This window comes from Hordeum vulgare, chromosome 2H (assembly GCF_904849725.1).
Source record: "Hordeum vulgare subsp. vulgare chromosome 2H, MorexV3_pseudomolecules_assembly, whole genome shotgun sequence".
NCBI lineage: Eukaryota > Viridiplantae > Streptophyta > Magnoliopsida > Poales > Poaceae > Hordeum > Hordeum vulgare.
In genome coordinates, this window is record NC_058519.1 from 593,810,355 (window position 1) to 593,824,301 (window position 13,947).

Sequence of the window (13,947 nt, forward strand, 5' to 3'; positions counted from 1 at the left end):
TTGACACGCAGAAAACAGTAGCAACAAAATGACACGATCAACATGCTACGTCTATTAGTTTGGGTCTAGTCCATCACGTGATTCTCCCAATGACGTGATCCAGTTATCAAGCAACAACACCTTGTTCATAATCAGAAGACACTGACTATCATTGATCAACTGGCTAGCCAACTAGAGGCATGCTAGGGACGGTGTTTTGTCTATGTATCCACACATGTAAATGAGTCTTCATTCAATACAATTATAGCATGGATAATAAACTATTATCTTGATACAGGAATTATAATAATAACTATACATTTATTATTGCCTCTAGGGCATAATTCCAACAGAAAACAACAACTGGCACCGAGCATTGGTTTAATAGGCTAGTTCTCAAAATTGATATAAAACATCATATAAATGCATATAAATCATCCAAGATCGATAGTATAATAGCATGGAACAATAAAAAGTTATAGATACGTTGGAGACGTATCAATGGCAAGGTCCTTTGATCAACAATACTGTGTCTTAAAAGAAGGAAACCTTTGTCAAAGAAGAAGAAGAACAACAACAACAATAAGAAGAATAATAAGAAGAACAACAATAAGAAGAATAGTGTCTGCCTTGCATGAAAAAACAAACACATCACAAAGTCAAAATGAAGATTCAATGGGAGAATACCCACCTCAAATCTCTCCTTGTTGAGGGAAAAGAGTACACTACCATTGGGAGGACTTATTTTTAGGATGAGCGTATATCGGCAAGAGGGGGGGTGAATGGGAGATTCAAAATTTCTTTTGAAACTTGTATCAAAACCAATCAACACTGCAAAATTAATACTCGTTAAATAACACCAAAAGATAGCAGATTCAAGAGTACATAACAAACGTGGTGACAAACAATAATTAGGAAAAACTTTCAATGAAAGTAATGATAATCTTTTGGGTATAACAACACACAACTTTAGGAATGATAAATAGTGGTACATAATGGAAGTAGTGAGAAAAACATACAATGGAAACTACGAAAGAAAAGAGTTAAATGAACTCAGACCGCTAGCAACAAAGAGTACTACAAACTAAAGGATAATAAGATATGAAGTATAAAGAAGAGCTTGATCAGAAATATGTATCAAGACACAAAGCACAAAAGATAAACTACTGAAGGAATTGTAGTAGAGTAGAGTGAACCAATGGTGCTCGATGGCAACAGACGATTTGATAGACCAGTTCACTCTTTTGCAAAAGATTTACGTCTCGTTGGAGGGACTTGTGATTGAACACATGAGCAAACCTCTCTCCATTCTATTCTCCTTCAACCCAAAGCTGGCCAGACTTTGGTTGAATTCTCTCAACGTAGATTCTTATCGGCGAACTCCAAACCTTCAACGGACTTTTGCGCGAACCACAACTACTCTTTGTTGTTAAAGACTTCACTTGGCGGAGACAATTTTCTTCGACACTCAATCCATCACCTATCCCTCTAGAGAGTGTGCAACTTTCAGTAGTAATAGATGCAAGAACTCTAACTCGGATCTACTGTGATGCTCAACCACTATCTAAGTTTCGGCTCTTGATTTTCTCTCAATGGATCTTAAACTCAAAACTCTCGAGAGGAGTGCTCAAACAATCTTCTTAGAATCTCAAGTGAAAATTGATTCACGTTAGCAATAATTTTAAGGGGTCATTTCTTTCACATAATTTTCTCAGTATGCTTTCTTCTCGAAAAGTATATCTTTCTTTTCTGCAACGCAGATGTTCACGATGAAGTTCTTCAAACTTCAGGGTAAAATATACTCACTGTGTCCAAAACAAGTGTTGTTGATCTAGTACAAATTTGCATCACTTATATTCGGACGGAGGGAGTAGCATTCTTCTTGTGTGTGCACTAGCAAACAAATTAGTCCCTCACTGTTTCTAACAAGAATCTTCAAAACACAAGGGCCAATATATTGTACCAACACTTATTTAACGAAGAGGTTATCGTTGTCTCAACTCCCTGCCCTAGACACTAAACTCTACTAATATGCACCATCCAAACCAGATGAAAACTCCCACACATTGTCCCGGAGTGCATGGAGAACGAGGTAGACCATCGATCCGTCGGCGGGAAACGATGGGACAAAACCCATAACCTTCACCGATCACCTCACAACAACACTCTTAATATGTTTGTTTTTGTTTTTGTGGTATTTCTTCTTTCTCTACTATATATACTTTAAAAACACATGAAATTTCTTTTCCTGTGAGGCATAGTGCTTCGTCGAACCTTACATGCACCCCCCTCCCTCTCTTGATTTGGATTTTTTCCTTCATAAATCTGTTATTTTTTCTTTGAAAACCATATTAATTGTCCCATCTTTTATTGACTTAACAAATAAAATTATGGTGTCTTTGGTAAACCAATAAGTTCTTACTAAATAACTAGCTTTTACTTAGGTAGGTAAATTGTTGACATAATTTTATAAATATTTATTTACACAATCACATTAACAACACACAGCTAATTATCTAGTCTATCAAAAATAGAAGAAGAAAAGAAAAGTTGCTCGCCAAAATCACTAATTGAGAAGTACTATTTTCAAAGATCACTTCCACCACTTAAGGTTGCGACATGTGGCGTACTGCATGTGTGTCACTTGTCATAACATGAAAGTTTTCCATTTTTTCGTAGATTCGTATTTTCAAAACGTTTTATCTCTTAAACTGTGTGTCCGAATCTCGAACCGTTTTCATCATTGGGTTCCTCGCATCGAGACCTTTAAAATTAGATCCCATGTTGATAGATTTTTATGATTTTTTCATAAAAAAGAAGCGGATGAAAAAAAACGGACGGAAGAACCGTGCCTCTCGTGATAGAAAAAAACTTAAGACACGGTTTATTTTGTTTTCAATAGGCACGGTCGTGCCTCTAGCGAAGGCAAAACCCTGCCTCCCGCGGAAACAAAATTGTGCCTCTCACAAAAAACAAAAAACGCATTTTTTTCGTTTCCGAGAGGCATGGCCGTGCATCTCGCGAAAGCAAAATCGTGCCTTCCGCGAAAGCAAAACCGTTCATCTCATGAGAAACAAAACAGAAACAGAAAACATTTTTTTTTTGTTTCCGAGAGGCGCGACCATGCCTCTCGCGAAAGCAAAACCCTACCTCTCGCAAAAAAACCAATAAACACATTTTTTTTCGTTTCCAAAAGACGCGCGACCGTGCCTCTCGCGAAAGCAAAACAGTACCTCTCACAAAAAATATCAGAAAACGCGTCTTTTCATAAAAAAATCATCGAAAAGCTAAGAAAGACCGATGAAAAGTTAAAATACCAAAAGAAAAAACAAAAAAAATCTAAAAAGCCGAAAACACGTGCAAAAATTTAAAAGATAAAATCCAAAAAAATTTGCTTAAAGCGCGACATGACGGCAGTTGTAAGCACGTCAAGTGGCGACGCATGAGAGGGGCTTCCGAACGAATGCTTCTAACTGTTGCTCGATCAGCTGCTTTGCTTTAAAATCACGGGCCACGTGAACTTCGATGCCGGCTCGTAGTACAAGAAAATCCAAGGATGAAGACCAAGTCCGAGCCCAAAGGCCTGCCAAACAAAATAATAGCATAGCACGAGGCCCTTATCGTTTTGCCTTACAAAAAACGAGGCCCTTATCATTCTGTTGTCCAGGATTTTGGTCTTGGAAAGATTCCTCCCTTTTCCACTTCGGCAGATTCCGCCTTCAAATCTGCGCCCATCTCACCTGCTGCAAGGTCTACGAGATTCTGCCCGCCTCCTCCATCAGATCGATCCCTCTCCACACCAGATTCCTGCATCTCCTCGTCCGAACCTTCTTTCAGTTCCGTGGTTCCTCTTGCTTTCTGCGGTAACTTCTACTGCCGAATCTTGCTTGACTGACCAGCTTGCTTGAACCATTTAGTTTGCTAGTTATTTGATTGCTGGTGTCTGCCACTCTGCCTTGTAGTTTATGGTTTCCTTGATTAGCCAGTTAAATTAGCATACTAGTAGACGTGGTTTCATTTCTTCTTTTCCCCCTTCAGCCAGTACAGCTAAGAACTGAGAACCCTGAATCACTAAATGGAACCATTTTAATTTTAATCCTGAATTTGTGTAGTTATGTACGTTTTATATTGTATGCAATTCATTCCGAGGGGAAGATATACTTACTGTTACTGTTTCAATCGTCTATTTAATTTAGTACGCAATATATTGAAGCACTGAACCAGTGTGTATCAGCATCAGTGTATGACTGAGCTGAGGACGAGATACATGATTGATGTAGCTGATACTTATTAGGCCTGATGGGAAGCAGAGATGACGATGGGCATATCACAGAATGCCAAGGATATGCCGCGGATATCAATTCCATCCGGGAGGCGCGGGCGCGCATCGCACCATACGTGCACAAGACACCCATCCTGTCATCAACGTCTATCGATGCCATAGCAGGGAAGCAGTTGTTCTTCAAGTGTGAATGCTTCCAGAAGGCGTGAGAGTTACTGCCTCATGTGCTATTTACCTATTCAAATTTTTGCAGTACATGGTGCTAATTGTTGTGGACATATGTTGTATTGTGCTGTGTAGAGGGGCATTCAAGATCCGAGGGGCATCCAATTCAATATTTGCCCTTGATGACAGCCAGGCAGCAAAGGGTGTTGTCACGCATAGCAGGTTGATTCTAGCTTCAGTGTATTTTGTGATTGTTCCTAACATTCAGAAGAAATCTAAGTTACTGATAATATGGTTTCTTCTCAGTGGAAACCATGCTGCTGCTGTGGCACTGGCTGCAAAGCTGCGTGGCATACCTGCTTACATTGTCATACCGAAAAACGCGCCAGCATGTAAGGTTGAGAATGTTAGGCGTTATGGTGGTCAGGTTATCTGGAGCGATGTCACCATGGAATCAAGAGAATCTATAGCTAAAAAAGTCCAGGAAGAAACTGGTGCTATTCTTATTCATCCATTCAATGATAAGTATACCATCAGGTAGTGTTTTTTTTGCTATCCAAAGCTTTTATTTTTGAATAGGTCTGTATAATGTCACAAATATCCCCATTAAGCCATTGCCCCGGAATTAGAAATCCTTCCTATAGAGTGCTTACAGTTTCCCTAAGGTATATGATAAGCTTTTTTCAAAGCTACCATAGATATCACTTTGGTAACATTCTGTATTTCAGTAGTCCTCTGATAAAGTAGTCCTCATGACTAGGCTGCTGTTTTTTATGCGAAAAAAGAACTCTGGCGTTTGGAATATCGACAAAGACTTAGCCATGGACAGGGGTGCGTGGAAGTTAGCTATCCACGTTTCAGAGCCATGACTTGGCTTCGAGATCTTATGGATTTCAACTCTAGCCTACCCCAACTTGTTTGGGACTGAAAGGCTTGGTTGTTGTTGTTGTTGTTGTTGCTTACTCAGCACTAATGAACTATTCTTCAGTGATCACAAGGAGTAAATGGAGTTATTTGATTAGTGGCATGCCATCATATTAGCAATGTCTTTATCTAAAATTTACAATTTCATGAATCTTTACTCGTTTCATCCAGCGACACAATCTTCTGCATTTTATTGTTTTATGTAGTACCATTTTACTCTAAAAGGGTATCAACCAATTTTTTCCACAAAAAGCCTGATATGTTTTATTTGATATTTTTTCAGTGGTCAGGGTACAGTATGCCTTGAACTTTTGGAGCAAGTCCCTGAGATCGACACAATAATTGTTCCAATTAGTGGTCTGTACTCTCTTAGCTTTCCCTATTGTAAATAGTTTTTTTATGTGAGGAAGTCTATTCTAATTTGTCACTCAACAAATATTTTTGGCTAAACTATAGGCGGTGGTTTAATTTCTGGTGTGACACTGGCTGCAAAGGCCATAAACCCCTCGATACGTATTCTGGCAGCAGAGCCGAAGGGTGCTGATGATTCAGCCCAGTCGAAGGCTGCTGGAAGAATCATCAAACTGCCGGCGACCAGCACCATTGCTGATGGACTACGAGCTTTTCTTGGTGACTTAACATGGTAAAGCAAATATGTTCCATCATTTACTGCATGTGCATTGTTGTCCTGGAATCGTACTAAAATGCTAACCCTTTTCCACTTATTTTAAAGATTTTTCATATGAATATCAATGCTAGCTGGATAGTTTGTTTCTCTAAAATCTATTTGACATGAACGTCCTGAAATGGTTTGCAATACTGTTAATGCTAAATGTTATGCCTTTATGATAAGAATCTGTATAGAACAACCATATGTCTTCAAAAGTTCCTTACATTTAATCTTTAAATTTAAATTTCTAGGCCGGTGGTGAGGGACTTGGTGGACGATGTCATCGTCGTGGATGACAATGCCATTGTGGACGCCATGAAGATGTGCTACGAGACGCTGAAGGTGGCCGTGGAGCCTAGCGGAGCCATTGGTCTTGCCGCTGCCCTCTCCGACGAGTTCAAGCAGAGCTCTGCTTGGCATGAGAGCAGCAAAATAGGGATCATTGTTTCCGGAGGCAATGTGGACCTCCGCGTGCTATGGGATTCCTTGTATAAATGAAGATCGTGCCACACAAAAACTGTTTGAATTTGAAATGCACGAGGTGAATGGCTGCAGACTTGTAAACCCACTGATTTCTGACAGGCTGATCTGCTCGGTGCAAAACGTTTTACCGTTGTTTTTTTACGGTGCCTGAGTATGGAAGCGGCATATCTCCTGATTAGACAATAACTGCTGCCTTTGCCTTTTCCGTTCCTTTTTTTCTCATTCACTGATAAGGGGGACCCACATGTCCTAGTGTGAGACAGATTTTTTTTTAGTTGAGAGTCATGTATTTCTCCACGCTGATAAATGGGACCCACGTGCGACATATAGGCAGATTAGACGGCTACGGACGGGAATATGTGCTACTTAGGCAGACTTTGATGGCTACAGACGAATAATGCACCGTTAACGCAAGTTGTGGCTCTAGAATAACTAGCCGTATGCGCCAAGCGTTGAAGGACGTCGACAACGATAATAAAAAGGTAAGGGGAGAGGGCGCCCCCTGGCAGAGACCGTTATGGCAGAGAATCCAATCCCCGAAAACGTTGTTGAGAAGCACCGAAGTGTGCCCGATCAAAAGGATGGCGTGAATCCACCCGCACCATCGAGTGTCGAAACCTCGCACAAAAAGGATTTCCAAAAGGCTCGACCAGTTAACAGAATCGAATGTTTTATGAAAGTCGATCTTAAAGACCACGGTGGGGGCCTTGTCGAAAGGATGGCGTGAATCCACCTGCACCATCGAGTGTCAAAACCTCGCACAGAAAGGATTTCCAAAAGGCTCGACCAGTTAACAGAATCGAATGTTTTATGAAAGTCGATCTTAAAGACCATGATGGGGGCCTTGTCGAAAGGATGGCGTGAATCCACCTGCACCATCGAGTGTTGAAACCTCGCACAGAAAGGATTTCCAAAAGGCTCGACCAGTTAACATAAATGAATGTTCTACAAAAGTCGATCTTAAAGACCATGGTGGGGGCCTTGCGCAAGTGGCAAGCACGAAGAAGGTCAACGACATACACAATGTTTTCGAAGATGCGCCTACCAGCGAGGAACCCCATTTGGTCAAGGTCAACCAGAGAGTGGATGTGCAACTGAAGATGGGTGCAAAGAGCTCTGGTGATGGCTTTCATGATGCAATTTTGGAGCGAGATGGGTCGAAAATCGAAGGGGGAGCGAGCCGCTTCAGTTTTAGGCAGGAGGACCATGATGCAATTTTGGAGCGAGATGGGTCGAAAATCGAAGGGGGAGCGAGCCGCTTCAGTTTTAGGCAGGAGGACCAGGAAGGCACCGTTAATCCTGGAGAGGTCCATAGTGCCTTCGAGGAAGTCTCGAAAAACCGCGAAGGCATCAACGACGATGACATCCCAGAATGAGGCGTAGAAGGAGGGTCCAAACCCATCAGGGCCTGAACTGGAAAAACGGTTCATGTCGAAAAAGGCATTATGAACCTCATCCGTGGAAAAAAGGATCGAGAGAGAGTCCGGAAGGGGGGTCGAGTCGGGATACAACTCAGAGAGCGAGAGAGAACACCCACTCGCAGGGAGTGGCACTACCAAGGAGGCCCTTGTAGTACTCACGGAGAACCAAAGACTTGTCCGCATGCAAGGCGACCTCCCGCCCTTCGAATGAGAGGACCGGGATGCAGTTTCGATGAAAAAAAAATCCTTGGTACTGGAAGAAGGAAAAGGCCTTCAGAATCATGTATAGTACAACAAAGCCATTGCCACCATGTTTCGTCTCATTTCCTGGAAGAAGAAAAAGCCCAATCTACATCCAAGTTTCAGCACAACTTCACATGGAAGAAAGAAAGCACCATCCACATTCAGTAAATCAAGTACGGAGTATGTTCCTATTGTCCGCCCACTTTTTGCTTGAGGAAAAAACTCCACATCTTCTCACCTGGTGGTAAGTCACTTCATCGATCTATCCATTCACCTCACCTGCATTTTGATTCTGCTGCCATTCAAGTTAACATGGCTGGAAGTAAGAAAAAATATCAGGTCAGAAAGATTCAGAAAAAAAAAAACTTTCAATTACTATAGATAGCTTGTTCACTTGGGGCAGTTGGGTGCAACCGTGGACGTCAGAAAGATTCAGAGTTTCAGAGTACAAAACTTTCAGCTCGAACTTCGAAGTTGGGAGTACAGAACTTACCGAGACAGACCAATCAATTGCTTAAACCTAGGTGTCCCCAGCCAGAGGAAACACGAAGCTTAACGTGCGAGTTAGCCAAAGCGCCTAGTTTATTCAACTTGTTATCCAGTAAGGTTGCCTCACTCGATTCAGCGACAGTAACGTGTGTGTGCATCCTTGCATAGATTATACACAATCTCTAAGCACAATAAATACAAGAAGGAGCTTCTTCTCTGAACAAAACTCCCGCTCAGTCATGCCTAGTGTACATACTTGTCGCCGAAGCTGGTTTAAGGCATCAGAAATTCAGAATCATGCCTAGTGTATATAGCAAACAAAGCCCAAGCCGACATGCTTCGCTCATCATCTGAAAACACCATGCATCTACATCCAGTTTCAGCACATCCTCACCATGTCTATTTTCTGCAAGGTTGAAATGAAACATATACAAGATCATCGAAACCATTAAGCTTGGCTACTACTCCCTCCGTACCTAAATATAAGTCTTTTAAGATATTTCACTAGGTGTCTATATACGGAGCAAAATGAATGAATCTATACTTTAAAGTATGTCTATATACATCCGCATGTAGTCCATTAGTGAAACCTCTAAAAAGACTTATATTTAGGAACGGAGGGAGTAATGCTCTAATTAGAACAACAACATTGTGAAGAACAAAAATATCAAATACGCCATAAAACTGGAGTCAGACCAAGAACACATCATAGATACTGATGCCCATTACTTCAGATTTAATTGCTCGGATCAATTGGTAGGAGACACTGATAATACCCATACTACAAACTGAGCCACTACGATGCACCAATGCACAGGAGAAACTACTACTCCCTCCGGTCCTTTTTACTCCGCATATTAGATTTGTGTCAAGTCAAACTTTACAAAATTTGACCAAATATATATTAAAAAATATCAACATCTACAATATCAAATATATATTTCATGAAACTATATTTCATAATGAATCTAACAATATTAATTTGACTTTGTGAATGTTGATACATGTTTTTATAAATTTGGTCAAACTAGAGATACTTTGACTTTGAACAAAGCTAATATGCAGACTAAAAAGGACCGGAGGGAGTACTAAATATCATCGCAACTCACTTGCTTCATATTTAGAGAACTTTGATTTTTGTAAGAACGGCTTGACAAAATCACAAATACCTTCAGTGAAAGCTTGGGCGCTGTAGTTCCAGCATGTTGGATCGCCACCTCTTCCAGCTGCCCCCTCTCAATCAGCCATGCCTCTCGCGTATCTGACCTTTGAAGTGGCACGGCTTGTGGTTTGCGTACCCCCAACTTTGCAACCAGTGATCCAGAAAGTCAAACAACTGCAATGCGAACTGAAATTCACAAAATGGTAAATAACAGAATATTTATGGATGTTTATGAAGCAGCAATTCTCCCATGAGAAATATGAAGTATAAGCTCAACATACAACGTTATCCTCTGATAGAATGGTAAAAATAGAAACGAAAACATCATCAAAGGATATATTTTAGAAAGCCACATAAATCTACAGAAAACATGAATGTTCTAGTCCATATTAAATAACGAACTAACCATAATTGACTTCAGAATTACATAGCAATTAGGATTCTACAGACTACATATAGAAGTCAAAATCACATAGTGATCAGGATTGCACACATAGAATTCGGAATTCTTGGTTCATGCAAACATGAGCCTGACGGGCACTTCCCCTCTGCAAGCAGTTGCATAATCTTCAGTGAGGTGTGGTGCAGATTCCTTGTGAGGAGATATGAACTTCTCCACAAATTCTTTCTCGGTGATCATGACTGCTCTATAATAGTCCCGGGAGCGATCTAGCAATCCATTTTCCTTAAGAAACTTTACAACGTAGTACCGGGGCCTGACGCGGCCCTCCAAGCTGTACGTGAGCATTGCTGGACGATGAGCAATGTATGCAGGTTCAAACCCCACCTCGGAGATGAGGAAGTCGGATCTGCGCTGCAGCGAGTCCTTGGACCTCACCAGCAACGATGGAGCCTTACAAAAAGCAGCGGCCACCTCGGCATCCGACCACCTGAACATTTTCTTCAATTGCTCTACCTTGGTGGTGATCTTCTCCTCGCTGAGGAATGCAACAGCTTGTAGCGCATGTCTCAACATCGGAGATCCACGGGGTACACCGAGACCTTCGATGCAGGTCACTGCTGTCCGGAGGCGTTCCTTGCTGGTGCTGAGCGGCGATGGATTATGCACGTAGAGCTTGGCAATATCACAAGCACCTAGCCCGCACTCCTGCAGGAAGGCGACATTGGGCTTGACGACCCGGTCGTGGTCGTACGAGAGAATATGGCCACTCTTGAGCGCTCCAAGGAGGTTCTCGGAGGAGCCGAAGAGGGGCAAGCAGTACTGCATCCCGGAGATAATGGATTTGCAGCGGAAAGTGGCCCCGGCGAGCGAGACGAGGCGCGCGATCTCAGAACGCGTGAGACCGAGGCCGGTGAGCTCCGCGACATTGGGGGCCAGGGTTCTCTCCACTTTGGAACAGAGGAACAGCGGGTCCTTGGCGACGAGGGCGGCGACATCGGCGCCGGAGAGGCCGAGGCCGGCGAGGAAGGAGAGGACGGCGTCGGGCTTGGAAGGGGACTTGAGGTGGGAGAGCTTGGCGGAGGCCTTGGCGGCCTGTAGTCGGGTGAGGCCGCAGGTGGAGACGAGGTAGTCCTCCACGGCGAAGCTACTATGGTTGGGGGAAACGGCGGGCGCAGCCGCGGAGAGGACGCGGTGGAGAGAGGTGGCGGGAGACGAGAGGAGGCGAGGGAGGATGCAGCTCCGGAGTCGGAGCATCGCGGCGGCGGCAGTGAGGGAATGGGGATTGAATGTGGTAGACAAGATTTATTTCCGTGGGGTGGCAAAATTGACAAAAATGACCCATGGGCGAAAGAACTCACGGAGTGACCCCTCGGGGGAAATATTTCATCGGCCTGATCCTTTTGTGTGACGCCAGACACCTAGGCGCCACACTACACTGTGTGACGCCTAGCCGTTCGGCGTCACACCCCCCGACCACCTGGCAGGGAGGGGCCCACCCCCCAGGCCGTGTGACGCCTAAGCCTCAGACGTCACACATTGTAATGTGTGGCGTCGAACGCTTAGGCGCCACACATGGACTTAACTGGCCACGGGCCAGCCCCCCTCCCCACCCCCTCCTCACCCCGTCCTCATTCCCCTCCCCCAGCCCCCTCTCCCAGCCACTGCCCCCTCCCTCAAATCCTTCTCTAAATCACCAAATCTGAAGGTTTGGACCGGGCATTTGTTGTCTAATCACTCCCCTAAGGTAACCCCCACCTCTCCCCTCATTCTCATCCAAAGGAAAATCTTTTGTGTTCTTTTTTTTGCAAATTTGAGGAAACCCTAGTTTTTCATGAAATGTGGGATATATATGATATTGTTTTATTTGTTTGTATGTTAGGATAAGGGGTATGATGGGGTTAGGATTATGGTTGTTTGGATGTGTGCATTATGGTTGTTTTAGGGTTAGGCTAGGGTTAGGCTATGGTTAGGCTAGGGTTAGGGATGTTTGGTTGTGTTAGGGTTATGATGGGGTTAGGGTTATTTGGAAGTTAGGCTAGGGTTATTGTAATTGTATGATTGCTCATAAAAAAGGTTCTATGTTTTGTTGTTTAGGTATGGGAAGAACATGTGTTTATGTTCATCATGTGGACAAGGATGCCTTTTTAAAAGGCAATATTGATCCGGACCCGAATGAGCTTGACATGGTGTTCGATTTGTGTCCTAGCTATGGTGAATTGTTGGAACAAGTCCAAAAGGATTTGAATTGGATGGACACTAGTGATGTAGTTGAGTTTGATGGTAGGCATAATGTGGGATTCGGAATGCACATTCGTTGGAAGACCATGCGTGTCAACTCCGAGCAACGTTGGCTTGCATACAAGGATAAGGTGGCCGAATCACTAGACAAGGCTCTAGAGTTATTTGCCATCAAAACAAATGTTCCTAACTTGTTGGATTTGAACCGGGTTGCCTCTTCGATTGTTGAAGCTATTCCTGCAACCATCAACGAAGAGGCCAACATTGAACCTCTTTCTTGTGTCTATGAGGCTAACGAAGAGGTCAACATTGAACATGAACCATTGGTAGAGGCTAATGATGAGCACGATGATGATGAGAATGATGGTAATGTTCTTCATGACAACAATCTTGGTGATTTGGACAAATATAATTTGCAAGAGATAATGGACCATTCCATTTCGTACTCACGTGGCTATGCCTCTGAGTCTGAAGATGAGGGTCCCGATGAAGAAGTTGATGAGGAAGGGTTCACGGCAAAGGAGGCTGAAGCTTTCACGAATGTATTAAAGCGTGATCACCGGACACCATTGTTCGAGGATCTTAGCCTTGCGGATGAAGCCGTGGTTGACGGAGGCGAAGGCATATTGTTTGGAGTTAGGCCACCTTCTCATACGGACACACATGGGAAGAATATTATTTTGCCGGGGTCAAAGTTCGAAACATTCTTTGAACTGAAGATGTGGTTGGATGAATACTCTGTTACGCATTATAGGCCACACAAAGTTGTTCATTCAAACATGAAGCTGCGTTACACGGTTGCATGTGAGGATAGAGGTTGTCCTTGGATTGTCCGTGCAAGACCATGGAAAGGAGGGCCAGGATGGAACATTGTCAGTTGTATGCCTCACATGTGTCGAGGCAAGAGGGTTGATGGTGCCCTATCGTCGCAAAGCCATAGACAACTAAGCTCCGAGTGCATCGCTTATAGGATTTCCAACTCCATCTCCTCTCTTCCTACAATGAGCATAAAAAGCGTACAAGACCTTGTGAAAGCCCTCTTTCACTACAAGGTGAAATATGGTAAGGCATAGAAAGCAAAGCAAGCCGCATTCAAGATGTTGTATGGTGATTGGGAGGAAGCATACAACCACATACCTAGGTTGTTGGGAGCTATTGCCCACACTAACCCGAGCATGGTTCATGTGGTCGAGCCGTATGGGGAGAAAACAAGGATTCTGAATGGAAATAGGGTCCGCGTATTTGGCCGTGCATTTTGGGCATTTGAGCAATGTGTGAGGGCTTTCCAGCACTGTCGTCCTGTCATCTCCATCGATGGCACGTTTTTGACCGGACAATTCAAGGGCACTTTGTTGGTTGCAATGGCAAGTGATGCCAATAATCGGTTGATGCCTTTGGCTTTTGCTTTGGTTGAGGCAGAGAACAATGTTAACTGGGAATGGTTCTTGCATATTTTGAGAACCAAAGTATTACCGTTTGAGAGGGAAA

The 13,947-nt window shown here is 43.3% G+C and overlaps 2 protein-coding genes across 2 annotated transcripts; one reads left to right on the forward strand and one right to left on the reverse strand.

Moving 5' to 3' along the window:
* Nucleotides 1-3,550: 3,550 nt before the first annotated feature.
* LOC123430675 (serine racemase) lies at nt 3,551-6,630 on the forward strand. Its single transcript, XM_045114523.1, has 7 exons — nt 3,551-3,842; nt 4,274-4,466; nt 4,562-4,648; nt 4,733-4,963; nt 5,634-5,707; nt 5,807-5,993; nt 6,272-6,630. The coding sequence occupies exons 2-7, from the start codon at nt 4,279-4,281 to the stop codon at nt 6,516-6,518; spliced, it is 1,014 nt and encodes a 337-aa protein (XP_044970458.1). The 5' UTR covers nt 3,551-3,842; nt 4,274-4,278; the 3' UTR covers nt 6,519-6,630.
* A 3,548-nt stretch (nt 6,631-10,178) lies between these two features.
* On the reverse strand, nt 10,179-11,527 carry LOC123427546 (transcription termination factor MTERF8, chloroplastic-like). Its single transcript, XM_045111621.1, has one exon. It carries the CDS (start codon nt 11,473-11,475, stop codon nt 10,333-10,335), a length of 1,143 nt encoding a protein of 380 aa, XP_044967556.1. The 5' UTR covers nt 11,476-11,527; the 3' UTR covers nt 10,179-10,332.
* Between the last annotated feature and the right edge of the window lie 2,420 nt (nt 11,528-13,947).

What these genes read in the sequence shown, in the direction of transcription:
- LOC123430675 (XM_045114523.1), top strand. Translation starts at nt 4,279, where the DNA reads ATGGGAAGCAGAGATGACGATGGGCATATCACAGAATGCCAAGGATAT. An exon ending in AATAATTGTTCCAATTAGTG is followed by an intron (nt 5,708 to 5,806) that starts GTCTGTACTCTC and finishes GCTAAACTATAG; the next exon opens with GCGGTGGTTTAATTTCTGGT. An exon ending in TTTCTTGGTGACTTAACATG is followed by an intron (nt 5,994 to 6,271) that starts GTAAAGCAAATA and finishes TTAAATTTCTAG; the next exon opens with GCCGGTGGTGAGGGACTTGG.
- LOC123427546 (XM_045111621.1), bottom strand. Translation starts at nt 11,475, where the DNA reads ATGCTCCGACTCCGGAGCTGCATCCTCCCTCGCCTCCTCTCGTCTCCC.